General features: G+C 39.3%; 1 protein-coding gene across 2 annotated transcripts; it reads right to left on the bottom strand.

Annotated features, from left to right (window-relative positions):
* On the bottom strand, positions 1 to 27840 carry LOC129767765 (roundabout homolog 1-like). Of its 2 annotated transcripts, XM_055768947.1 has the most exons (7): positions 27771 to 27790; positions 26734 to 27118; positions 8473 to 8659; positions 6729 to 8409; positions 6522 to 6663; positions 6414 to 6465; positions 1 to 6349 (listed from the first exon to the last, which is right to left on the bottom strand). In XM_055768947.1, exons 2-7 carry the CDS (start codon positions 26810 to 26812, stop codon positions 5206 to 5208), a joined length of 3285 nt encoding a protein of 1094 aa, XP_055624922.1. In that variant the 5' UTR covers positions 26813 to 27118; positions 27771 to 27790; the 3' UTR covers positions 1 to 5205. The 2 variants fall into 2 exon arrangements, with proteins under 2 accessions (XP_055624922.1, XP_055624921.1); XM_055768946.1 differs by having other exon boundaries at positions 26734 to 27840.
* Between the last annotated feature and the right edge of the window lie 80 nt (positions 27841 to 27920).

A 27920-nucleotide genomic window follows, 5' to 3' on the forward strand; every position in this document is an offset into this window, starting at 1 on the left:
AACCTGCTCATTTTATTTCTATTTTATTTGTTTCACTTGTTTTAAATGTTTTTTTCCTCTTTCAAAAACTAGTCTCTAAAATTTCTCAAACACAAAATCAAAAGTAAAATATGGCCAAAAACCCTCTAGCTTTGTGTTCTTTTTTTGTTTTTTCTTTTTTCCCCTACTTATCTAATATTCTTCCTCGTTTTTTTCGTCCTTTACTTTTGTTTATGGGTTTACTATATATATTCAATAGAGATAGCGTTTAAAGCGAACAAATGCGAATAATATGGCTTCGAGATACATACGCGCGTATTGGTTTTTTGTTTTCTCCCCATTCCTCTCCTCATGAGTAGATTCTGTCGACATATGAATGTATTAACTGATAACTTTTGCTTAAAAACTAATTTAGATGTTTGTCGGTTTATTGGGTCTGTGTGTTCATTCAAACCTGCCTCCGAAACAGAAATCATTGGCTTTTGGTGAGCTTTTCTCTTCTTTCCCTTTCATTTTTTCTTCTTTATCTTTGGTGAGAAACTTTTTTTTTACTTCTACTGATCAACAAAATGTCAATAGCAAGTAGTTTTTCATCTTGCTTGTCAACCTTACTTAAGTGGAAATTATTGTTTTGTTATTTGGTTCCTCGCCGGTTCCTTTCTTCTTCTCCGCCCGTTGCGAAATAAGTTTTTCTTTGCTAAACGACACGCTAAGTTTTTGTTTGTTTGTTTGCTAAACGGCGCGCTATTGGATTATGAAGAGAGATAAAAATGTGTGTATGAGTTTTGGTGTTGCTACGCGTTATGACCACCGATGATTCGTTTTGATGAGTGAATGAATGGATTGAGAGTAGTTAGGAAATGGCTTCGTGGCTAGCATTTTGCTACTGCGGGAGTATATAGATAGTCGATTTTGGTTGGTTTGTTTGTTTGTTCGTTTTTTCTTGAATAATAGAATTAAATTGTTTGTTTTGTTATCTTCTTTTTAGTTTAGTTTTGTATTGTTTTGTTTTCTTGTTTGTTGTTTTATCGTCTAAGAATCTAATATCGCTAATGATATCCGCTAATAATAATGTAAAATAAGTCTTCTCAAGTTTTTTCTCTCTTTTTACTTCCTATACTGGCTTACATGTTATTTTGTCGTACGCTATAATTAATAAGTTGATTATGCTTGGATTATTGCGTTTAATACATATAATTTTGCTGCTTTGTATTCTGTTTCCCCTCATTTCTCCCCACTTGTTAATGTGTCGTAATAGCTACTGTTAAGGCAATAAATTAATTAATATAATTATAATGCATTGTTATGTCCTCCAGTTCTCCTCATATATATATATGTATATATATAATATTTTACTTTCTTGTCTTCCTTACTCTTTACAATAATATCCTTCAATAATGTGCAATAAAAATCTTTGTGAAGTGAGATCAGAGTCCTGTGTAACATTAAACTCCTGTACTTTACTCATTTTGCCCGTTTTCCTTGCATGTGAGTGAATGGATGTGTTATTTTTACCTTGTGTACTTTGTAAGTGTAGTAAGTGTTTTATGTGCTTGTTTTCACTTCTTGATTTTGCCTCCCTTCGTCCTTTAAAGTTAGATATAGTTACTCAATTATTTGTGTTTTTCTTCATTATTTTAGTTTTTTCTTATCACAGTTGATATTTTTGCGTCATTTGTGTCATATGTTTTGATTTTTTTCCGTTCGCTTGCGTCAGAATTTTGAATGTGGATCTGTTTGTTTTACACTGGCTTGCTTGCTCGCTCGCACTTTGCTTTGTTTGTAAACATCAAAACTCGAAACTGAAATACCTGCCCGAACCGAACATTTCCCCTTCCATTTACAGAAAACCACAAAAATGAAGACACATTTTTCTGCCCGTTTTTTCACTCCTTCTTCATTCCATTGTCTTACTCGTGACACTATCAACTTATCGCAATAAAAATAAATATGCTTTGTTTTCTGTTCTTCTTTCGTTTCATGTAATTCAATTTATACTACTAACAACGATATTTTCATATCTTCTTACCTTTGTTCCACTGCGTTTCCACCTGTTAGTTTCTTGTTTTGTTCCGGTCACCGTCTACTCTCTTGCTCAAGGGTTTCTCTGTACACTTAGTACTCGTTCTATGTGGGGTTGGATGTTTGCTCATACAACAATCCACAGCTCACGTGATTTTCATGGCACAATTTGACTGTTAGTTTTTGTTTACTACTAAGTTGTTCTGTTTGTGAGTGAATGTTTTGTTTTTTGGTATGATAGTGAGAAATTAGTTTTATTATAGGGGTTCTTATTGTTGTGAGTTGTTAATCGATAGTTCTACTACGGCTTGGCTACATTTTGTTCCTCTGGTGATCGGCTCCAACGACAAAAGGGAGAATGTAAGTTGGCTCAAGTCTTGCGGAATTTGTATATACGCTTATCATCTAATTACTCGCAAATTGTATATGAGGCGCACTTCAACTCTTCGATCGTACTTTCACGAACATTAAGTATAATAATTTTGTACAAATATGTCGACGGCAGTAAAATGTTGAACGAATAAGGTTGGATTCAGTTAGATCCGGAATCATTGCGACGATCGTGTTTTACTGTGTGAACCAAATGCTGAACCAGGAGCACCGATTCTGGTTTCTTTCACACCATCTGTCCTCCAGTCGATTCAAAGAGATTGGTTTTCGTCTCATCAGTATAAATGACCTTGTTCCATAACTCCTTAGGTCTGTTCAGATATGCCTTGGCAAACTCTAGTCGTTTTTTCATATTCACCTTTGAGATGAAAGACTTTTCACTGCCAACACGACCGCTCAGATTGTTCCTGTATGATACTCTCCGGACAGTGTCTGCGCTGGCAGGACTGTCAATGGTGCCGGCTACTTCGGTAGTCAATTTAGGAATGTTTGTTTCAGGGTTCTTTCGAAATGTTCGCATAATTTGTTTGTGTCCTCTACCCGAGAGATTTTCCGTGGTTCCTTCGTACTTCCACTTGTATATAATTCTTTTTACTGTAGAGTGGATTCTTCCGACAGTAGCTGTTATTAATCGCAATGGTTTTACTCGGCAAGTTATACTTGTTAGTATTGTATTTGTAACAATATCTATTTCTTTCCTCTCACTTGTCATTTTGATAAAAAAAACTTTTTCAAACATCAATAAAGGGCAAAAACCAACACTGCCTAAGCAGTGGTCGGGTATCGTATCGTCAAGTAGCATGTGTATACTCAATTTTGCAACATGTGTTAATAAGAAAAAAGAAAAAGGAACGCTATGAAATGATCTAATATTTTTAAATTATTCGAATTGGGAGTTTTTCCTGTGTATTTTATGCGCATTACTTTCACCTCAGATAACTGACACTTCCCAATGGGTTCATGTATATTAAATTATTCGGACTTTTCGATGAAATGTGCGTAGAATTGTTTTGACTTATCATAAATCCCAGTTTCCACCACTATACGTGATAAACTTTGTTCAAAGTAAATACAGTAGGACCCCGATTATACCCCGGAATAGTCTAGCAAGATCACCGCGTTTAACAAAAATCGCGGATAAAGCAATAAAGGACTAAAATCGAAATGAAAACACGCAATAAAGATATTTTACCACAAAAACTATGCTTTATCAATACAGAAAATATTAAACAATCCATCTATAAGGTCGTGTACACCGCTGGCAAGATAAGGCGAAATCCATGGCCAAAACAAAAGAGCCTACCCTTCACTGACATATTTCACATATTCGCAAAATGGATAAGTTCATAGATCAATACCGCTACACTACAGAGTCTAACGAGTAGTAGTTTGTGTGGAAAGCAAAAAATAAGAACCATACAAACGACCAAAAATGTCCAATCTGGCTAGCAGAAGTTCATGTATTAATTTCTGTTCGCTTAAATACCTAAAACGTAACCTAAAATTTTGAATTACTACAAAAAAGGTGCCTTCTACATATCAGTTCTAGATCAACATGTCAAAAGGGCATACTTCTTTGGTCGATTCTCTTCATCTACATTCTCTTTCATTAATAACTCGCCAGTAATAGCATTTCCTGATATGTTTGACGATAAGGAGTATGGAAGGGAACCTCGATTATCAAACTACATGGCAAAACTGGAGCGAAATCTGTCTGGGAGCCCATGATTAACGAAAGAGAAAGTCGATGAAGAGAATTGATCAAAGAAGATAGACCCTTTTGACATGTTGATCTAAAGTTTTAAATGCTGGAGATGCGTTGAAACGATAATTGTCGCTTCTGAGACTACGTTGTGAATGAAGTGATGTAATTTTTTACAATTCTGTAAAAAAAATAACTTTAAATTTCGTTCAAAATTGTTTGTCTAAAAATTGCATGTTTTAGTGTTCTTTTAGTTCATCCAAAGACTTCCACACTCTACCTCAGTTCGTTAATCGAAGAATTGAAGGGCAACAACATTCCCGCTATAGCTAAAGGAAGAGTAATCGAACCTTCGGCCATCCTTTGATGTTACCTATCTTAGCTTAATTAAAATATTTTTTCTTCAAAACCCTACTGCGCTATTCAGGAACAATTAAACATTTGTAACCACCCCTAGTCTATCTACATTATGCGCCGCAGCGCATCCTATCCGAAAAAGAGTGCTATATATTCATGTCAATCAGTCATTTGCACATAAAACCTACTCATATTGAACCTAAATTGTGCGCACTGCATAAACTAGAACAAACGAAAAAATAAATAAGCGGAATAATTAAACCTCTCTTAACCTATCACTTTGAGCCTCTGGTTGCTTGTCGGAACTTCCAGCAAGCCTGAAAGCCAACTTTCAACTATCCCTTCCGTGGATTTGGAGCCGCGACGCCCGCTAGAGCTTTCGGTTATTTTCCTAGCAACTGTCCGCTGATTTTGTGAGGAAATCTGCCTCTCTTACAGTTTCACCGTTCATCTTCCGGCTACTGGCCCTCTAAACACACCAAAGAGGGGGTTATGAAGCGTGTGTGAGAATGAGAGATTTTAGCTCCAATAGGGTTTGCTTTCGTTACGTGTTTTTTGTTTGTTTGTTATATTTTAAAGGTAAAAGGTAATGATGCTACTAAGAGAGATAGTTTTTTTTTTGCTTTTGCCGTTTTCGCACGCTGCTTTGTTTGATTACTTAGAGAGAGATGAAATTTTACGCCTTATTCGTTTATGTTTGATAGAGCTTAAGTTTAGTTTTTGTTTGTTTTAGGTGTGGTATAGAGTGGGTTATTTTATCGAATGAGAGTTCGATTGTATTTTCTATCGCTACTTTTCGACCTACTTCTACTGCGTTTCGTCCGGGCCGGAGCCCATCGGTTGTCACTGTCACTTTCGGAGCTTTGGCCAGCGCTGTGCTGACTATTGTAATTATTGCTATTGCTGGTCACACTGTTCGGGTGGTGTCCCCGAGTTGTTGTGTTTACACCTACCTTACGCGATATGATGGGACTGTCCGCGGCACCACCTGCCAAGTATTTGCTATTGAAGGGAGTTTCAGGACATGGCGCCGGTGGACTGGCCGGTTCGAAACCGATGTCCTGAGCAAACTCCATATTCATGTGGCGGTAGAACTCCTCCGTTGGTTCACCGGCATGGCTGAAAAAATGACTGCTGTTGCTGGGTGGTGGAACCAGTGGAGGCATCTGATCTGGCCGGTAGCACTGTTCGTACAGTACCGACCCACTCTCGTAATCGTTCTCCGAGTACATCTCGGCATTGTTCATCGTGAGGGCCGGATTCATGTGATGTGGGCGGATCCAGTTTTGTGGGAAGCTCGGAATCGGCGGCGGCATTGTATCCCAACGATTCGACATTGGTGGTGGAGCATGATTTTTGCGCATCATTTGAGGCGATAAAGCAGCCGGATTAGTTCGGATCGTCATGCTGGTCGGTGGGCGATATGTACCATACGGATGATCCGGTGGAGGTGGCAGTACGTCTGATATGTTGATTGGTTCTCTAAGCGGTGCATTATACTCGCTGGACACTGGACTGTTGGCACACTTCATGCACGATTCTTCAGCGATAGTTCCACCCCTTTGAAGGGTCACAGTTGCATACGGCTCGGGAGGGATGCTGTTGCTAGCCTTAATATGTTGGGTGTTATTTGTTAACTCGGCATATTCCGAGGTACTTGGAGGATCCAAAGAGTGCGAGGGTTTCACAAGAGTGTTTCCATGCAGCCAAAGTGTATGCTGTTTATCGGGAATGATAGTGGGTACGGATGGACCCGTGTAGGAAGCTTTGACGCTTTGTTTCTTCCTTACAGTCCAGAAGATAGCAAAGACAGCCCCACCAATCAGACACACACAAAGTATCACCAGCGCCGTGCCGGACATCCAGGAAGACATCCAATAACTTGGAGTAGGATCCGTTCTAGAAGCAAAAAAAATCTCATCAGTATTCAATTGACTAGCGGAAAAGTGTGTATTTTGGGTACCTGACGATGTTCTGCGGATCCATGTGTAGTGGTATGGGCGAACTGTAGGGACCTACAAGAAAATTATGTTTAAAATATTTCTTGCGTGAATTTCAACCAAAAACGAACCGATTCCGCCTGCTGTTAAACTGGCCACCTTGGCAATATACATCGCTCCGGGAGTCAAACTGTTAATAACCACTGATTGGGTTGTCGAATTTAGCACCATCTGACCGAGGACTTTATTTGTAGCATTCGATTTGATTTGAATCTACAAGCAATTTATTCATTTTGTCAACACAAATAACCAACATGGAAAAAAATTATTGATATTACCTTATAACCGGTCAACTCCCCATTGAGCAAATGCGTCGGTGGCGGAGACCACCGCACGAACGCCGCGGTGGTATTTATCACTCCCACTCTCACATCTGTGGGTGGCGCCGACGGAGGACCATCCAATGTTTTCCCCCGTCTAATGTTTGAAACTGAACCGGATAGCCCTTCCGGTATGCTAGCAAATATTTCATACTCCGTATAGGGTCGCAAATCGTTCAGTGTGAACTCCTTCAAATTACTCGTAGTCACTTCGCTATCGAAGGATGAATTGTAGAGAAAGTGACTCATCGGTTCGTTGGCAATTCGATAGTACATCCGAAGAGGCATCTTGGTCGCACTATCCGTCACATCCCACGATATTCCAATCGAGCTGGCTGAGATTGTGAACACATTATTTAACACTATAAACTGCTCGCTAACCCAGAGACCCTGGTCGTAGGTGTGAATTTGCTCCTTCCTGGCCTCTAACGATTCGTCTTTGTCAAGAACCTTAATGAAAATTTTCTTCACAATACTGCCGGCTTCGTTAAGAGCGGCACAAGCATACCATCCCTCGTCCGCTTTGCTAACAGCTTTCAACGTAAGTCCTCCATTATCTTCAAATTGGATAACACTGTTGCTAATCAGAGATGGAATTGTGCTCGAAATTGCTTCCAATTCTATATTGCTCTCAACAGATTCTCGTTTGCTTCGAACGAGATGCGAAGTGTGCGGCAATTGGAACAATTGCTTCTCCGACACTGGTTCTATCTTTATCGTCCAATTGCCAATGGACTCTGGTGCAAATGAACGCACGCGATTCTCCGATCCCTTCAATGAAACGCTTCGCTTGGATTTCTCCGCTGGCTTATCGATCGGTTGCTCTTGGATTGATTGCTTATTTGCACTATTATTTACATGAGCTTTATCTATTCGGTCCCAAAATATGCGCACACCGGGTCGACCCTTCGCTCGACAAGGCAGTGTGATTCCCTCTCCTTCCCTGATGACAACATCAACTGGTGCTTCCATGAATGTGGGAGCTTCATAAACGTAGAGATACACGGAAATAGTCACGTTACCGCCTTCGTTGTGACCCTCGCAGATGTACTTCCCTTCGTCATCCTGACGAGCATCCTCTATCCGCAGTGTATTGTCTAACAGTTTTCTTGATCTTCCCTCTGGAAGACGTCCGCTCTCCTTACGCCACGTAACAACCGGCTTAGGATCTCCTGCTAACTCACATGGAAGATCAAAACCTTCCCCTTCCAACACCTCCGTGTCGTGTGGACTCTTCAGAATCGTAGGCGGAGCCAGTACCTTCAGATACGCCGGTGCGGTAGTCTTGGTACCGGCCATACTTTGTGCCGAGCACTCATATTTCCCCGTATCGTTTGGCTGAATCTCCGATATCATTAAACTGCCCGAATCCACCATTGACAATCGTTTCCCACTGATATCCAACAGTTTTCCGTCCTTTATCCATAGCACCGATGGTTCTGGAATGCCTCGAGGAGGCGTACAGTTCAGAATAACCGGCCCACCAACCAACGCTACGGTGTCCTTCGGAACAGCTCGAAAGTCATCCTTCAGCATCGCAATCTGAAGGGTGGCGTTCCGACTCACAGCCACACCTGCTGAATTTTGAGCTTCACAGTGGTACACGCCAGCGTCCTGCTCGCGCTTATTTTGCATAACTCTGCAAGATAAAACGAAAACGTTATGTTGTGAACAATATTTTAGAACGCAGTGTGAGAAATACTTCAAAAAGAATAGCGATCCTTCTGGGAGGATCACTCGTCGGTCCGAGGGTCCCAGCGGGGAGCCGTTGTGGTACCAGGTGATTTCTGGCGGTGGCCGACCGGCGGCTTTGCAGTTGAGTGTGAGGGGTTCCTCCTTGGCGGCGACTGCATCTGCAGGATGCTCCAGTATTCGTGGCCGGAGTTGGGCTACGTTTAGGGGAAAGGAAAAAACATAATATTAACGAAATGAATGACAAATTTTGCAAATTGAACCTATCTCAACATGCTTGACAAACATGGGAAGACAAATCTTTGTATTCAGAAAACTAGCCCAGAATTCCTATTTTCGTTTCTGTCTGTTGTTTCTGGGTTGTTATAATTTGCTGTTCTTATTTCCGTTTGGGGAAGCGAAAGCACAAATATTACACACAGCATGAATGAGGCTAGATTAAATATTTAAGTTTCATCTAATCTCCTCATGTATCATTGCAATTCAGTTTGTTAAATGAATGATGATTTTTAGAAGATTCGTTTTTCATTTTCAAATAAAAACACACACACACACACAAATTGCACAATGGACGTAAAAATTTCGGTTTAAGTATTTATTATGGTTTGGAAGAACGAACTAATTCTCAAACAAACAAAGTTCAACAGAGAACAGAGCACACCTGTTAGCGAATGCTATTGAACTGCAGTTTTATGCATAGTTCTAACATGTTACTTTTTGGCAAATTTCACTTTTCCTCATAAAACGATGTTTGTTGTTAACAGTTTTTAGAAAAACAACATCAAGTTCAATTGTCCCACGTTGATATTCTAGGCATAACTGTCCCACCTTGAATTTTAAGTCCGTAATCAAGCTTTATTGATTCAATCTTTTCACATTTCATTAAACACTAGTTCAGCGCTTATAACCCCGGTGTATTGCTAACCTGAAATGCTTGAAGCTTCTGGTAGACAAATATGGCAGGAAACTTAGATTGCGTTTTTCTCAGTTGCTGATTTTGGTACATGGGACAACTATGCGTGGAACGGCAGTATAGGTGTCAAATCACAGGATCCAGAGGCCCAATTTATACACAACACAACTTTAAACAACTTGAGGAAGCGATCGTTCAGCTTCAGTTCTTGAACGGGAGGCCTTATGATTGATTCATACAAAACAAAAATTATCTATGCGGTCGAGTGATACAATCCCAATTATTGAGAACGGCGATGAGTCGACAATTCACGGTCCTCAAACAATACTGACGGCTACTAACAATATTCTCCTTCTCTGTACATAGTTTGCGAACACGAGTCGATAGTTTGATGTCCAACAGAGAGAAAAAATTTGAAGCACTGTGGCTCGAATGGTTTCAGTTAGCGTAACACATTTTCCATAAAGCTCACATTTTCATAATGAAATTCAATGATTTATAAACGTTACTCAAATGTAAGTCTCTTCACGATGAAACGACATTACAAATTGAGCATTGTTTACTATGGCACATGTCACAAATCATGCGTTTTATCTCTTCGGTTCCTCATCCGGTGTATGGTTATGAACCCATTGGTGATCGGAAATTTTGAGCAACTGATCGAGCTTAATTTTCAATCTGGATTCATGAATTCATCTCAATGCAGGTTGATCCTTCTTCGTATATTTCCAAACAAACCTGACTACATCAATTCATCTGTGCATTTTGATCTGTCCATGGAGCAGGATATTCATGGAAATCCGATTATCTTCGATCGAGGATCGTTCCAACGATTTTCAATGCAAAGTATGGGGGTATCAATTGTGATACTATGTACTTTACTGATGGGTCCTCTATGAATAAGTCCACAGGATTTGGAGTGTTCAACGATTTTTTAGCACCTCTCACAACCTTCAGTATCCTTGCTTAGTGTATATTGCTGAATTGGAAGCGATTCACTGGGCGCTGGACAGCGTCGCCTCAAGACCTGTTGAACACTATTACATTGTAACGGATAGTCTTAGCTCTGTCGAAGTTATCCGTTCAGTGAGGCCGGAAGAGCACTCGCCGTACTTCCTTGAGAGAATACGAGAAATTTTGAGTGCTTTATCCAAACGCTGTTATGTCATTATCTTTGTCTGGGTCCCTTCACATTGCTCAATTCCGGGTAATGAAAGAGCTGACTCATTAGCAAAGGTAGGTGCAATTGAAGGCGATATTTATCAGCGTCAAATCGCCTTCAATGAATTTTATTCTTTAGTCCGTAAAAACACCATCGCTAACTGGCAGCGCAAATGGAATGAAGATGAATTGGGCCGGTGGCTTCACTCGATTTCACCTAAGGTTAGCATCAAACCGTGGTTCAAAAGTCTGGACTTGAGTCGGGATTTTATTCATACCTTCTCCCGATTCATGTCCAATCACTGTTCGTTAATGCACTACTCTTTCGCTTCACTCCTGCCAGCAGCAATCTTTGTGGCAAAGGTGGCAAAGGTTATCGAACACGTTGTTTGGCCGTGCGAGGTGTGTCTTGTCGCCAGATCGAATTTAGAAAACTCCCTTCGGGCCCGAGAAAGACAGCCCAATGTGTCGGAGAGAGATGTGTTGACTTGGCTAGGCCTTCATTACATGTCCCAAATATATGTTTTGCTTGAAGCTATCGATCTTCGTGTGTGATTGTCCTTAAACCCTTATCCCCTCCTTTTCTTCCTTCGCGAGCAATCGGTTCTCTTCTTACTAACAATAGAATAAGTTGAAATGTAAACACATAGTAGATATAAGATAGGTTTAAGAATTGAGTGTGATCAACAACTTTGTTACAATCTCCTTATATGCCATCCTTTTCCTGATAAAAATATGTCACCCTTCTAACTCGAGTCAACCGCAAGTAATCGGTTTTCTATCTTATTAACGATAGAATTAGGGTAAATTGTTCATAGATATATAGATATATTCATATGTTTAGTTAAGAAATGGGCTCCTTTAAACTTATGTAACTGAGCCTGTAAAAATAAACGAATTAATAAAGAAAAAAACAAATCATGCGTTTCGCAATATTGGAAAAAACGAATTCCTGAAAACACTCACTCTGTAGGGGAAGTAGGGACATAGTGGTCACCATTAGGAATACGCCCATTTCCTGGGTCCATAAACCGCTTCAATCCTCGTTTTTCGAAGAACATAACTTAAGTTATCGTTATTCAAGATACAAACGGTTTTCACTATAAACATTAAAAATATTACATTTTTCATGAATAGAAGAAAAATGAAAATCGATTTTTTTTTGTGGGTGGAGGTGGAGTGGTCACTTGCACAAAACATGCTAAATGGGATAGATTTATGCGTTTTTCGGTCCAAATGTGTTTAAATCATTATTAAAATAGTAGGTACATGTATGAAATAAGTTTGGCCTATTAATCTAGAGTCGTAATTGAATTTTTTTCATACATGCAAAAACTTTGTAAGAAACACATAACGTTTCAAATAATAAGGTTTGGTATTGATTGGTGTGGCATATTTTCCAGGGTCAGAACAAAAAAGGGACCCCTTCAAGAGTAGAATGTGATAAAATATATATCAGCTTCAGTAAACAGAACATTGTAAGTCGTTACCCAGTGGTGGCCCATTTTGCCACCAAACATGAAAATAATTTGTATGCGAATAATTCGCTGAGATTGTACAAAATATCTATTCACCTCTCCTAGAATATGTGAACAGTCGTCCAAGCTGATAATTTGTCCAAGATATTAGATTGAATAAACTAAATTTTCTTGTAACCTATGCGCACAAAACAACGGCCGAATTATTGCCATCGATATAATATCTCAATAGTTCAATAGTTCTATTACAAAACAAGCAGATGACCACTTTGCCGGCGTTTACTGGGTCGATTTCATGACGATTCAGCTAAGGTACCCAATGAGGAACATCCGAGGTAAGATTATTGATAATTGAAGAAATACAATTGATTACTAAGTCAACGGCAGTCCTACGTCAACCTTGCGGTTATATCATAGGTATAACCCATCCATAGTTTTTCGATAAAATCCGATAGAATCCTTATTCCGGAATTCGATTAGATTTGAAATTAGCACAATGTTGCATCCTTCAGTCTGATCGAGCCAAATCCTAACGGGTTGTACAAATGTTGCAACCTTGGATTGCAGAATGCAAAAGTTGATATCGTTCGGATTGCGATATGTCAAATCCAATCGGGTATCAAAATATTGGTTAATAGGTAGTTCATACATGGAAACGTTTTTCGTACCCATACTTATCAGATGCTCATGAATGGTGGTTTTATACAACGAATCTGCTAATTTATTTGTCGTGTACCAATGATTATTCTTAAGAAGTGTTTCGATTTGTTTGTCATTAGTAACAGCATGGACTTTTCAGACAACCCAAGAAACAGATCTCCAGAGATACGGTCCGTGCACCTATGGAATATTTTTTTGTTCGTTTCAAAACCTTGAGAGATGTGGAAAAATGAAAACGAAGCCGTTTTAAGAGCGGAAGCTGAATCGAAACCCGCACTTAAGTCTTGATTTTCAATACTACTAAAATTCCACAATTTTTTGTATCTTTGGAAGTATTTATCCTGACGCAATCTATGGTCCTCTATTACCGATTAAAATAAATTGACCGATCCCAGTTTATGTGCGTTTCTTTCAGAATATACATTTCAGGGAAAAAGTTAAATCTTATGAAAAAATGTGGATGTTTGACCAGTCAGCACTCTCAGTCAACTCAGTCTTTATATTGATGAATACAGAATGTCCAGGCTGGGCATATAGTTTAAATAATATTATAAATACAGAACAGATTTACTTAAAAATGTATTTGAAGATTCCACGTGGACATTATCTAAACCTTTGTTGTTTTATTGCAACCAGTCTTTTTAAAGATCTGAAATATCGTGCGTGAAAAAACTACTTTCGAAAAAAAGGTGTTTGAAGTTTTGAGTCAAGGCCGTACTAGATAAGATACCGCATCACTGATATAGTTATTATTCGGTAAACATTGTAAACAACTAGAATACCCCCTTAAGAGCGCTCGATTTTGATATAAAAAAGTCGGCGATCACGGCCCTCTAGCGATCACCATTGACGTTGATTGGCTATTATTCGTTAAAATTCGATTGTAAATATTCTGTGTTTTATTTGTTCAGAGCTCGAAAGAGCGTTCGAATTTCGTACATCTACAAAAGGATACCCTTAATGTGGGTTTCAACAAGACGGTGCACATGCCACGCCGTTGGACTATTTTTCGTGGAGCTATGTAAACCTTCTGGTCTACGTCGATATATCGCAAATAATGGAACCTTCGGGGGGCACCCACGTTATCAGTAGTCTCCATTGCTACAAGGAAGATCTGAACTTGACCCACTGATTGACTTTCATCTGACCCAGCCGAGATAGCAATATAACAGAAGTTGTATTCAAATGAAAATGGCAAAGAATTATATTTCTAATAAAATCAAATTCCTAACCACCAAAGCATTTATCTTTTTTTTCCTTCCAATAAGTCTGGGTTAAAAACTCTTCGAAAGCTGTGAGCAATGTGAAACTCACAACGTGATGCTCTCCGATCTGTTATCACTTTTACTATCGCTTCAATTTCGTTTAGAAGCGAAGCGTTTCCCAGCAAGTACTTGTGTCATCGATCAAAATAGATGGTAATCGGATGAAACTAAACATAGCTGGTGGTCTACTATACGAAGACGCCTCAGTCGTTTCCTCGTCCGGACGGAGTGATATTTGAATTTCCTTTGCTAGTTTCCGTTTGATTTTCACGCAAAGCTTAACACAAATAGACCATTTACATGGGTAGTCAACATCGTGATGGAGAATTAGCATCATATGCCGGAAATCATATTGAAATAAAAATGGCAACGAATTCTCTTTGAAATGAAGCCACATTCATGACAACCAGGGTTGCCACATATACAGAGTATTCTGTATTTTACAGATTTTTAGCCAAATTTCAAATACAGAATCTGTATATACAGAATTACAGATTTTCAGTAAAAATACAGAATTTACAGATTTTTTTTATAAATTCAATTTTAAATATTGAATAAATTACAGCGCATACATAGAAACCTTGATTTATGAAAAAAGCAGAACGCAACGGAACGAGTAGTGATCCCCGATAATCGTTCGATTAATCGAATACTTCCAACAGAAATCGATTATTAATCGAACGAATACTGCGCAACCAATAATCGAAGCGAACGAATAATTTACGACGATTAATCGATTCAAACCCACAGAAAAAAAACGTACGGCCGCTGCAGTTTTATCCTGAAATTCAATCATAATCTTCGACGCTCCCTTAAACTCGTAAACGAAACTCAATGCGGTCAACGCGAATTAAGCTTCGTTTACAAGTTCAGGGGAGCGTAAACGATAATAATTGAATTTCAGGTGGAATGAACACTTTTAGATTCCAGATGGCTTTTTAGCAAATGAGAAATATTAGTCTAACTAATTATTCCTCTCAGTATGATGATTAATCGATTAATCGAATATTTGGAGCGAATAATCGTATCGAATAACAAACTGCTAGAAGTATTCGATTAGCTGATGAACGATTAATTTAAAAAATCGGGGATCACTAGGAACGAGATGATTTTCATAGCAGGTAGTTATTAGTCGAAATCTTGAGCTATTTTAAGAGCTCAAACTATTCTTCTCGTTCCAAGATAAGTATGACCATAATCAGTCCACCAATCGTATATTGACACAATTAAACGATCCTATGACTAAACCGGTTATGCTGTTCCTAAACTTTGTTCTACCCCTAATCAATGATGACAATTGCACTTTGCAATCAGAAAGTTCTCAATTTTGCGAACTTTATAATGAGACAAGAATGTTGTTGTTGTTGATCGTGTTGAGTAATTTATGTTTGGAGAGCTACGTGCAACGATTCGCTAATGCTGACTTTGATGTGAAAGATGTTGAAAACATTCTGGAGAAGCCTGAGGATGTTTGCGTTGGTATCAATGCAGAAGCAGCTGAAAAAGGATCGGATGCAGCTAGAAAGTTGATCTTCAAATCGATTTGTCGTGCCTTCTATATTGAATTGGTGAAACATAACTGCGGACTTGATAAACCCTCAAAATTTCCTCACTTCGTTGAAGCAAGTAATAGACAATGCTTGGATGGCAAATTCAGACTACTCAAGTCGAATCTTATGGGGCAAATAATGAGTGACTCGGATATAACATGGTCCCGGCTGTTGGATGTCAAAAGGCGTGATGAGAAATTTTTGTTTCCATTGCTATGGTCGTTTGTAAGACTCTTTTTCAGCGTGTGTTGAGCGAATATTCACGCTTTACAATGCCAACAAAATAAAGGCCAGAGATCGGTTGACACCCAAAATTATAAAGCTTCAAGAATGAAATTGATGAAAAATTTAAAGGCACAGTTCAACTAAACTTATTGATAAATACGAAATATAAGTTCAAAGTGAAAATAAACCTTTATTTTCATTTTTTTCCCTTAACTTTTCGATACAGATTTTTTATACAGATTTTTTGGCTAAAAATACAGCTATACAGATTTTTTTAGAAAATTTTACAGAATTAAATGTGGTAACCCTGATTACAACTGACCCTATATAAAAACACTCTGTAGTGCCCGGAGTTTTGATATCATTTACGAATATGAAAAACATATTTGAGTATACAAGTACAGAAGATTCGTAAGAGCCTATATACGTCTTTCTTTCTAAAAGAGTTGAATTTATGGAACTGTGTTTTGTTCATGATCTTTAATCTTCAATCATCTACAAAAAACACGTCTTCAGCCAATTTATATCAGCCAACACCCAATGTTTTTGGCGTAATTGATGGTGGAGGAAATGTGTTGTTCACCTTATAACCCCATTTTATGATTTTGATACGCCTCTTCAACCCACAAAAAGCGTAACACGCATACTAACCGATATGCATACAATTATTATCACACTTCTGTAAGTGTCTCGTTATCCAGTTGAACGCAACGGTTAATTGAATCGTTTTTCATTCGCTGGAGGACAGCTCTCTACATTCGCCCATTTACCCATTTATGCATGCGTATGTCCCGGCTGCGTATGACGATGAGGAGATCGGCCACTCAAAATGTTGAAATTTCCTCATCATATCATAAACATACAACATTAATAGTATGCAACCGAGAGCACCGCAACGGGTTGCCACTACCGCCAATAATCGGCCTCGCCAACCGAAACGAGTAGCCATTGCATTGCATTTATATGGCGCGTCAAGAGCATCAGAGAGCATCGAAAGCATGATTGCAATCGAACCAACAAACGAGGAAAGTGAAGTGTGTGTTGTGTGCTGTGTTGCATGTTTTCGTAGGAGGATGCGAGCGAGGATGCAAGAGGAAGACAGATAGAATCGGAGCAGCACTCCCGAAAATGGTGCCGAAATTTATGATATAAGGTATAAATATTTTTTTTCTCCATGTGTGTTTTGGCTGTCCTTTTTTTTGGTCTCTGCCGTTTTGAGAACTCGGTTGTGTCGGGTAATGTGGTCTTTTTCGGGAAAAACCTCTTCATCGCACCATATGTCTCTCATGATGAGATGTTGCCGGCTCCACTACCATCATGCTCTCTGTTGTGGTCTCCGGCTCCGTTGATGCGCTCTCTATATGGGCTAAATGGCTATGGGTGAACATTGGATAGAGGTAGATCGAGTGGGGCAATGGGAGGACACACGAAGGGGGTTTATATCTAGAAAGGGAATACGATGTGGTGGGTGTTTAATTGTACGAAACGATCCGTCTGAGACCGCTGGAGTGTTATATGCTTGCTTTTCGGGATGCTAACAAAACCTGTGACAAAATGTTGAATAACATTGCAGATAGCTAATATACGGTTGCGTCGTAAGATGGAAGGTGTATGAGGTGTACCTAAACATTCGAATACCATACTATTCCAAACGAAATAATTGAATTATAAATTCCAGATGGGTTATCGGTTAACAATTTATTGGGCGAATATGTTGGGAAATGTTCAAAAATGGAAAGAAGTATTGTGAAATTGACATGCCATTGAACAGAGGGCACATTTTTTATTAGTTTGTAGGGAAAGGTGGTCCTAAGCAAACCATGGATCTAATGACTATGTTGCCTACAGAATGTTCAGCATTGTCGAATGAAAGGTGTCAATTTGGTTGTATAGTGACATTTTTCCTGCTTCCTTTTATCTATAGTTTTAGCGTCATCTCGTGTTTCAACAAGGGAAATAATTGATTTCTGACCTTATAGAACTTGAGTTAAGTGTGCTGTTAGATTGCGAAAAATTCCGTATTAAGGCATTTTTGAATTCTAACGGAATATTCGGCAACACACGATATTTAAATTGAATGGGCTCATTGGCTTCGCTACATGGCAGGTCGATGCATGGAAAATACGGAGTTGTGCGAAATCAATCCCCTATTTTGTGATTTCTATTATTTTTGAGAGGCAAAGTGTAATGGAAGTGAGTCTAAATAATCTCTGACGATATTTGATCATGGATTTTCAGACATGGGACAAATATTCAAGCGAAAAGCGAATTTACAACCCCCAAGATGCAAATTATGACGCTAAATCTATAGAGTGAAGGAAGCAGGTTACATACAGCCAAATTCTGTCCTTTGTGACATATTTTCTCCGGCACTTTTGAAATATGGTAGGAAATATCATTCCTGAGAGTAGTAAAAGATCGGCTTAGAACCTTTTTATTCTGAAAAAATTATACTGATTGGGCCTTTTTATTACCTGTTATTCAGTCTCCATAAAACAAATATATAAATACAGGGTTTTCCATTTCGGGCCCTGCGCTGACAACCGTTTGACATAGCTGTCAACCAAAGCGTCATATCGTTAGTTGAATGTCTGCCATTTTACAATATGGATCGTTTTAGCATCGCACAACGTGTTAATTTTGTTAAGTTATACTATAAAAATGATGAAAAACCGACAAATGTTTTTCGAGCATTACGGACGGATTTTGGTCGTCATGGACGGCCTACAGAGCACACAATCGCTAATGTAGTGCGTAAATTCGAACAAACTGGATCCGTAGCGGATATCCTGTGCATCATCGTAATGTGCGTTCGGCCGAAAATATTGCTGCTGTTGCTGCCAGTGTGGAGGATGACCCGAATGTTTCGATTCCACGGCGTGCTCAGCAATTGGGCCTGTCAAACACATCATTGTGGCGAATTTTGCATTTGGACTTGCACCTACATCCATATAAAGTCCAACTGTTACAAAAATTAGAGCGTGGTGACCATGGCATGCGTCGGGCATACGTCGATTGGGTGAACGAACAACAGCAGCAAAATGCTGAATTTTCGCATCAAATTTTGCCTTCAGCGATGAGGCACATTTCGAGCTCGGTGGCTATGTGAACACCCAAAATTTCCGTATATGGGGCTCAGAAAATCCACACGTGATTGTTGAGAGGCCATTGCATCCGCCAAAAGTCACTGTTTGGTGCGCATTATGGTGTGGTGGAGTCATCGGGCTGTATTTCTTTGAAAATGAGGACGGCGAGACGGTAACTGTGAATGGTGAGCGCTATGGCCGCATGTTAACCGATTTTTTTTTTGCCACAAATTGAAGATATGGATGCGGATGACATGTGGTTTCAGCAGGACGGCGTCACGTGCCACACAACACGACCGAACATGGCCATATTGCGAACGAAATTTGAGGGACGCATAATTTCGCGTTTTGGTGATGCCAATTGGCCGTCCAGATCATGCGATTTGAACCCGTTAGACTTTTTTTGTGGGGTTATGCGAAAGACCGTGTCTATGCCAACTCTCCGCAAACTCTTGAACATTTGATAGACAACATTCGTGAAGTTATGACCGAGAGACCGCCCCATATGTGCCGAAAAGTCATCGAAAATTACCTTTTCCGGATCAAGGTGTGCGAGGAAGCCCTAGGTGGACATTTGAATGATGTTGTATTTCACACATAATGGCATAAACCAAACTTTAATTTGGAATAAAAGTTTCATCGAAATTCGAATTCTAAGTGTGTTTTTTTTCAATTTACTTTCGGAATTTAAAGTTGGAAAACCCTGTACTTTAAAGCCTTTTCAACCCCTTTTGTTTTATTGCTACGATTGATCTCTCCGACAGTATACCCCACAATAACCATCTCTTCCATTCCATGGTGCACATAGTTTCTAGTTAAACCTCTAAAACAGCTAGAGAGAAATTCCTCTTTGAGATCACAATTTATTATAGGGAACAAAAAGAAGTCGCCAATATAACAAATAGGTAAATTTATTAATTTTAGAATTGGTTTCACGTTATTTCTGGTAATTAGACTTTACCTTCAATGAACTGCATCTGTCCAAAAAAAAAAACAAAATATACAAACATGCAAGACATAGTATCAATGAATTTTTCCAACATTTTTGTCGGTTCTGTCCTCAATCTTCTGATTCGATCAAATATCATTTAACGGCATCATCTTTGTACACGGATTGAAGCATTTCAAACTCTTCAATTCCTGATTTCCCGAGCCGGATGCAAAACTAAGCGTCATCGCCGTATATTTTCCCCCTTTCACCAGAAAAAATCATGAGAAAAAAAAGTAAACTTCCCTGAATTTCGTCAAGACTGTATAAGATTACAGCGGGCATTTTTCTGAGGAGGCTTTACGAGAAAATGCGGAATACAGGTGGATGTTAAAACGTAGTACAAGGTCATTCGAATAAACTCCTGGACAAAAATTGTATACCTTCGAACGGCAAAGTGCTCTAAAAAACTGCAATTTTAAAATGAAAAGTTCCTATTTTTTTCATGTTCAGCATTGTCATTCAATCTCAAAGGGGACGTGGACATCGAAAAAGTGAAGAAACTTTACCAAACCCAAATCAACGATCAGAAAACAGAGAACTCGAGCAGACAGTGGTTTTATAAAGCTATTTAGTTGATACGGTTTGTTGTAGGAAGATTGATGCTGAAAATACGTTTATGTTATCTGAGGCAAGATTTCCAGAACTGCGATCAGGGCTTATTCATTTCGGAACTAAGACTAAAAGATTGTTTTACTTGTTCCTTTCACTTCAGCCACAGTCATTATCGAATTATTTATTTCAGTCTATCGGGATGAAGTGAAATCGGTATATAACTGCAGAAATATCGATTCTCCTGTTTCGTTTCCATTGAATTTGACTCGAATTGATTTGAACTTCCTCGAATTGGCAATACTCATTATCATCATCAATGAGCTCATTTCGCATGCGGAAAAATGCTCGTAGCATTTCACAAGAATGGATTGTCCCTGACTGTCTTCCAAAAAATATTATGGGCCTAATCACGAACGCCACTTCATGGTGAAAACGAAATGAAGTGTATATAACCTTGCATACAATTCATTTCGTTTCCACCGTGAAGTGACATTCGTGGCTATGTATTAACACGTTGAGCCCCGAAATGTTCTTGCTGCGCCTTCCATTCAGCCCGCATCAAAAGCGTTTGCACTATATCAGTGCAGGTTTCAGCTTCCAAAGATACTTATTATATCAATAGGAAATAGTGAGAAATTCGACTAGAAAGTAGTCACATTTTGTAAAACATCCGAAAACAAACCATATATATTTTTAATTTCTTATTTTTTACCTGTCACTCCCAGTCAGTCAGCGATTTCCTACCAAAAAACGTGTTATAGGAGACATAAGAAGGCATAGCAGTCACGCTTACCGTTACAACACCAGCGCCGGTAACCCACTACTCATACTGGCTTACTACCAAACTTTTCACTTCGTCGTTTTTATACGTTTCAGTGGTACGTTTCGAATACAAAAACGAAATATCTACTTCTTGAATATACACTGATGGGTGTGAAAATCCACCTTCATTTGAAATCAAAGTATTCCATTGTTAAAAGTTTCGAACTTTTCGATATTCCAGGAAATACTACGTTAAAGTAAATAATTAGTAGACCATTTTGCCACTTTTTAGGGTATGACATAAAAGAAGCCACCTGCGTAAATTTTTTTTATCGTGTTCTCTTCATCGATGCACCCTTCGGTTTTGAAAGCTGGTTGTTTACATCTGACACAAAAATAATTTGCGTAGCCGTTCAAAAAAAAACACGAGGGTATCACGGGCACGGTGGTGGAAGAATCATGGTATTGGGTTGTTTCTCGTGGTGTAGAGGACCGAACAATCTTGGGCTTTTCTTTGGGCAACTAAAACACGATCGATCCTCTTAACCCTCTACAGCCCAAGCCCGCCTTCATACGGGCTTCGCGGATTCTCTTTTTTGAAATTATTCAGACATTATTTTCATAGTTCGCCCCCACTTGAACGTCTTTAGAATATTTTCATCTATCAAACATACACATTGTTTTTATGCTGGCAGCTTTCTGCTAGGAGTATTTTATGTTGAAAGTCGGAATTCGAGATAAAAGTGGAGTAGGTTTTTTTAGATAAATAAAAAACTTAGGTGGTAGAGGGTTAAAATTAACCTAACACTATACATTTTATCAAATTAAGTCGCGCCTGGAAAAAGGTAAGGATTGTATCCTCCAAGTACCTTTACAAAATGTTTAAGATTAGGGGCGCTTCAGTGGGCTGGAGGATGACTACACCTTCCAGCAAAATAAAGCAAGCATTCTTCCGATCGGTCCGGATCAAACCAATGGTGTGGCCACCCCATCTATCGAGAATTTATGGGCAAATTTGGACAACAAGGTGGACAAAACTGATGTTACGAACAAGCAAAACTATGGTGCTGCGTTGAAGTAGCTTGAGGCGAGCTGGACTCCCAACACCTCCGGTGGAGTGTATGCTAAAGCGATGTCAGTTAGTTATCGAGGCCGAAGGGGGTCATAATGACTATAAATTATTTGTTTTTAAATAAATAAGTGTGGTTTTTTATATCATACCCTAAAACTACCCATTTGGGAACAAAAGGATAGATAGATGCAGAAATATATTGAGGCAGCATGAGAAAACTGCAGACTGGTTCATTACGCATTTTTTTACTACTTTAGACTCCCTTTTCTCTATCTACATGTAACAAATGGTAATTTGCATAAAAATGTTTATATTCAGTTGGATTTATTTCTAAACAAGTAGTATTCTTGATGTTATTGTTTCGTATATTAATTCCTAGTATGTAGTGACCACTTCGTGTGTATTAAACTACTCTCCCACATCTCAGGGTATCAAAACCCTTTTTCCTAAATGTTTATATGTAAACCGTTCAATTTAGTGTTTCATAAATCTGTTGTAGGTCGTTCGAAAAGCAAAATTGCACATTTAACTTATGATAGTTCCGAGTTTCTACTTATCCCGCTCTTTGGACAAGTTCAAACAATGCGTATGAAAACTAAACGTTTTCAAAATAGATATTTTTCGAAACATCTAGTGTATATCCCTATTTTATATCGAAAGTCATCTGTTACACCTGGTATATGCTGCAAACAGATTTCAATTTAGTGATATACTGATTTTTTATGATAATATTCAAGTTGAACTTCGAAACAATCGTTTCAACTTGCCCCGGTGTACCTTATACTTTTATTTCTCAAACCGTGGTTTGACAGAGACAATACTGTATGGCAATCCGTACCGATCCGTTGACAGTCGGACAAGAGGCGACACTTTTCGAGACATCAGTTATGTAGAAGGATTGGATTGTCGCATCACATTGCCTCGATGGAAAGACTATTTGTCGCGTGCGGAAATGCCTCAGGCTTCAAATTTCCCAAAAGTTACTTCATTGGAATCCAGAATGTATATATGTACTTGCGTTGAACATGATTTGTTATTTCAAGACATATCATAGTTTTTTTTTTTTTTTTATCCAGTTCATTTATTTGTAAGGCTCAATCGCATAAGCTTTGCGGAGCCGCTAATTCAAGGTTTGTTTATACAAAGTTTCAACTAATTTCTATGTTTAGTAGGATTCGACCGAATACTCGCGGTTTACTCGAGGTTAAAAGGGCAACATTTTTGTGGGACGGGTCAGGTTGGGGATATGGATATGAGGTATCGTTGTCTCAACCGAGGGTTGCCGCACGCACTGTAGCATTGTGCATAATGACCAGGGATAGCATCTGGTGTTCGACTAGCTGTCGAGGGTGGGCGACGGTGAGATGGGGGGACAAGACAAACAAACTAATAACGAAAAAGAAAAATACAAAAGCATTAAATACTTATACTAGACCGTTTCACAAACATATAGATCAACTGCATATAGCAGATGTCGCGAGTTCCCAACACGTCTCTAACAGGAACATAGGGTTGTCTTCCTTGGACCTCAAGGGCATTCAAAAGGTACTCTCTGGCTGCGTAATTATCCGTACATTGCCAAACTGCGTGATCGATGTCATCGTAACCGTTTCCACACCGACAGACATTGCTTTGAACAAGATTTATTCTGTGGAGATGCACATCTAGCGAGTAGTGGTTGGACATAAGTCTACTCATTACACGAATGAAGTCACGACTTAAGTCCAAACCTTTGAACCACGCTCTCGGTGAAATCTTTGGAATAATTGAATATAACCACCGCCCAAGAATTCCAGTGTCCCAATCGGTTTGCCAACTCAAGAGGGAACTCTGACGCAGTAATTGGAAAAATTCATCGTATGAAATCTGTCTATCAAACAATTCGCCTTCCTGGGCACCCACCTTTGCGAGAGTGTCCGCCTTCTCATTGCCAGGAATTGAGCAATGAGAGGGGACCCAAACAAAGGTTAACTTATAAGATCTTTCGATCAGTGCACTCATCTGCTGTCTCACTTTTGTGAGGAAATAAGATGGGTGCCTACTAGTTTTCATCGACTGGAGAGCCTCAAGCGAACTGAGACTATCCGAGAAAATGAAGTAATGGTCTGCAGGCTTGTTGGAGATCATCCCCAATGCGAAGTCGATTGCTGCCAGCTCAGCAACATAAACAGAACAAGGTTCCTGCAGTTTACGGAAGGCGCTTGAATTTTCATTGAAAACACCGAAGCCAGTGGATCCATTGAGGCGAGACCCATCAGTGAAGTATCTTTTCATGCAATTGACTTTTTGGTACTTTCGGTTAAAAATACGGGGAATGAAAGTTGGTCGAAGCTGATCTGAAATCCCAAGTATTGCTTGTTTCATCGACAGATCGTATTCAATTGAGGAACTGTTGATGGTGAAGTGAGCACGGTCTGGAGTAAACGATGGAAGACAAATATCTGATGAAATATAGTGATGATAAATTCTCATAAACCGAGATTGTATATTTAGATGAAGCATTTTATCAAAGTTTTCAATCACAAGTGTGTTCGTGACACCGCATTTCACCAGTATTCTGAGAGAAAGTTCCCAGAATTGGTTCTGTAGAGGAGTTACTCCTGCCAGAACCTCGAGACTCATGTTATGCGTTGAGTGCATACAGCCGAGAGCTATACGCAGACAATGATATTGAATTCGTTCCAATTTTAGAAGGTGACTTTTAGCTGCTGAGAGAAAGCAGAAAGAGCCATACTCCAGAATAGATAGAATAGTTGTTTTATAAAGCGTTATGAGATCTCCCGGATGAGCTCCCCACCACGTGCCGCAAATCGAGCGGAGAAAGTTGACTCTTTTTTGACATTTTTGCTTCAAATACGTAATGTGGGTATTCCAAGTGCATTTTGAATCAAACCAGACACCAAGGTAATTGAAGGTCAATGATTGGGTAATGTTTCTCCCCAAAAGCTTAAGTTGCAATTGGGCTGGGGACCGCTTTCGAGTAAACACTACCAGTTCTGTTTTCTGCGGCGAGAATTCTATCCCTAAGTTCCTTGCCCAAGAAGACAAGTTATCTAGGGAATTTTGCAATGGTCTTTGCAAGTTTTCGGCATGGGGACCTCTGACAGAAACCACACCATCATCTGCAAGTTGTCTTAGCGTGCATTGTACTGCCAAACAACTGTCAATATCTTTCACATAAAAATTATAAAGAAGGGGGCTGAGACATGAGCCTTGGGGTAGACCCATATAACTATTTCTGGAAGTTGTCAGCTGTCCAAGGGTGAAGTTCATTTGCTTTTCTGACAACAAATTGTACAAGAAGTTATTCAAAATTCCAGGAAGTCCACATCTGTTCAGATTGTCTGACAGAATTTCTATGGAAACTGAATCAAAAGCTCCCTTAATATCCAAGAATACTGAAGCCAGTTGCTCCTTGTGCGCAAAGGCCAGTTGAATATCTGTAGAAAGCAACGCTAGACAATCGTTTGTTCCTTTGTTCTTGCGAAACCCAAATTGTATAGTTGATAGCAAATTATTTGTCTCGATCCATTGATCGAGTCTTCGAAGGATCATTTTCTCCAGCAATTTTCTAATGCACGAGAGCATAGCAATCGGACGGTATGAGTTATGATCAGACGCTGGTTTGCCAGGCTTTTGAATTGCTATCACTTTGACCTGTCTCCATTCGGGTGGCACAATATTGTTTTCTAGTAGAGTATTGAATAAGTCTAGCAAGCGTCTTTTCGCGATATCGGGAAGATTTTTTAGAAGAACGAATTTAATCATATCGCTTCCGGGTGAAGAGTTATTCAATGAAAGAAGAGCCATAGAAAATTCCAGCATTGAGAATGGTCTGTCCAGAGGTCCACCGCTCGGAGACGTTTCTCGAAGAATATGTTGGGCTGGAACGACATATCATAGTTAGGATATTCTACGCTTTAAGATCTGCGAAAAATAGCGAACAAAAAAGAATTCCAGCGACCAGGTTGTATATCAATTTGAAATGATCTTATAGATTCTGTTTAAGCAATTAACAATTAACGTATACCTAATTATTTCATACGGTTGGCTTATGCAACACTGGTATCATTTTCGAACAAACCGCTATCAACTAGAGGCTATCTAATCAACAACCAAATAACAAAACACAAATTTTAGAAGAGGAAATGCTCAGATTGTGGCAATAAAAGTATGAATAACGTCTAGGTAATTACAGCTCTTCGTCTCCAGTCCGATCTTTACCAATACGCAAAACAGTCCTTTATTCGCTTCACAAATGACTCCATTCGGTAAATCTCCTGCCACCCATTTTCCGCTTTGCACATTTCTTGTTTTGTCATACATTTTGAAAGCACACCGATAAAATATCGATTTTCGGCGAGTGGTTGAGGCTGTGCTGGTTTATCTCCCCTTTTGGGTTTTTTTTCTACCCCAAAACGGGTGAGTCAAGGAAAAAAACATTCGCGGGCGAAACAATGCTTTCGTCACTGCGGAATATGCTTCCACTGTATGTACCCCACCCGACACAAGATTGACTTTTAAGTTTGATGAAAAATATGAATTAGTTTCATTACCTTCAACTGGATTATATAAACCGCCGAGGATAATCGCGCTGAACAGAGCAGACACGAGCAGACTTGAGCATTGATCCATATTTTCTGCTGATTTTGTTGTTGCTGCTTCTAAATAGTGCTCCTTGGGGCTTTTCCCCTTGAATGTGTTTTCCGTCTCAACGAGATCTCTTGACTAATGTTGCGGCGAGCACACAATATGATAACTTTTCTTTTCGCTAAGATGTGTTTTCACTTAAGATATGTAGGATACACCATTTTTTTGTAAACTTCAGACTTCCTCATAACCAATTGCGTGGGCGTGGAAGGGAAACAAACTTTTGCTTATTCCGTTTGATTCAGCTTAAGCTCACTATTTTTGTCACTCACATTTTCGTGATGTTTTCATCTAGCCATTTAAACAGCATTCATAATTGGTTTAGGGAAATTAGAAAAGTAGATCGTTTGAAACGCCCGAAAAATAGTCACACACCACACACTGACGGTAGGGAGTTCGAGAATTCCCGAATAGAGACACATAAGCAAATTTAGCAACGGACCGAAAAAATAGCTGCTCATCGAGGAAGGATGGTTTCTGCCCTTGCAAGTGCTGAAAGTTAGAAAGCAACTCGAACAGCTATTTGAACTCTTTCCGCCGTCTCTCAAACGTGGGGAAACATGAATCTAGGAACGATACACAGCAGCGATGGAAGAAAACTATCAAACGAGAAGACACCCCAACAATATGCTCATAATGCTGGTAATGCTGCTGCTGCTGCTGTCGAACATTTGCCCTTTTTCCTTAAATTTGTCTCCTCTCACACACTTTCCCCACCGCACTTTCTTTCACTGCTCACTCGAAAAAAATAAACTTCCTATGCGACTGGAGTGTGGCCGAAAAAGTTTTCCAGCATCGAATTCATGCATCAATTTTTCACGATTTTCACACTCTTTTCAACCGAACTTGGCACTATTCAACTCGTTTCGGTAAACGCGTTTTTGGCGAAACTAATGGTACCATTTTAGTGGTCTAATTTATGACTAAATAGTGAAATATCTACTTTTGAAGGAAACACTCCCAAAACAACATGAACACTCTTTTTCGCAGTCAAAATTGTTCTACGAACAGAATAGGAGGGCGCCCTGAGTGAAAATGTGTTGGTGTACCAGTTGTGAAGAGACACAACATGGCAGCATAAGCATTGCCGATG

This window comes from Toxorhynchites rutilus, chromosome 2 (assembly GCF_029784135.1).
Source record: "Toxorhynchites rutilus septentrionalis strain SRP chromosome 2, ASM2978413v1, whole genome shotgun sequence".
In the NCBI taxonomy this organism is placed as follows: Eukaryota; Metazoa; Arthropoda; class Insecta; order Diptera; family Culicidae; genus Toxorhynchites; species Toxorhynchites rutilus.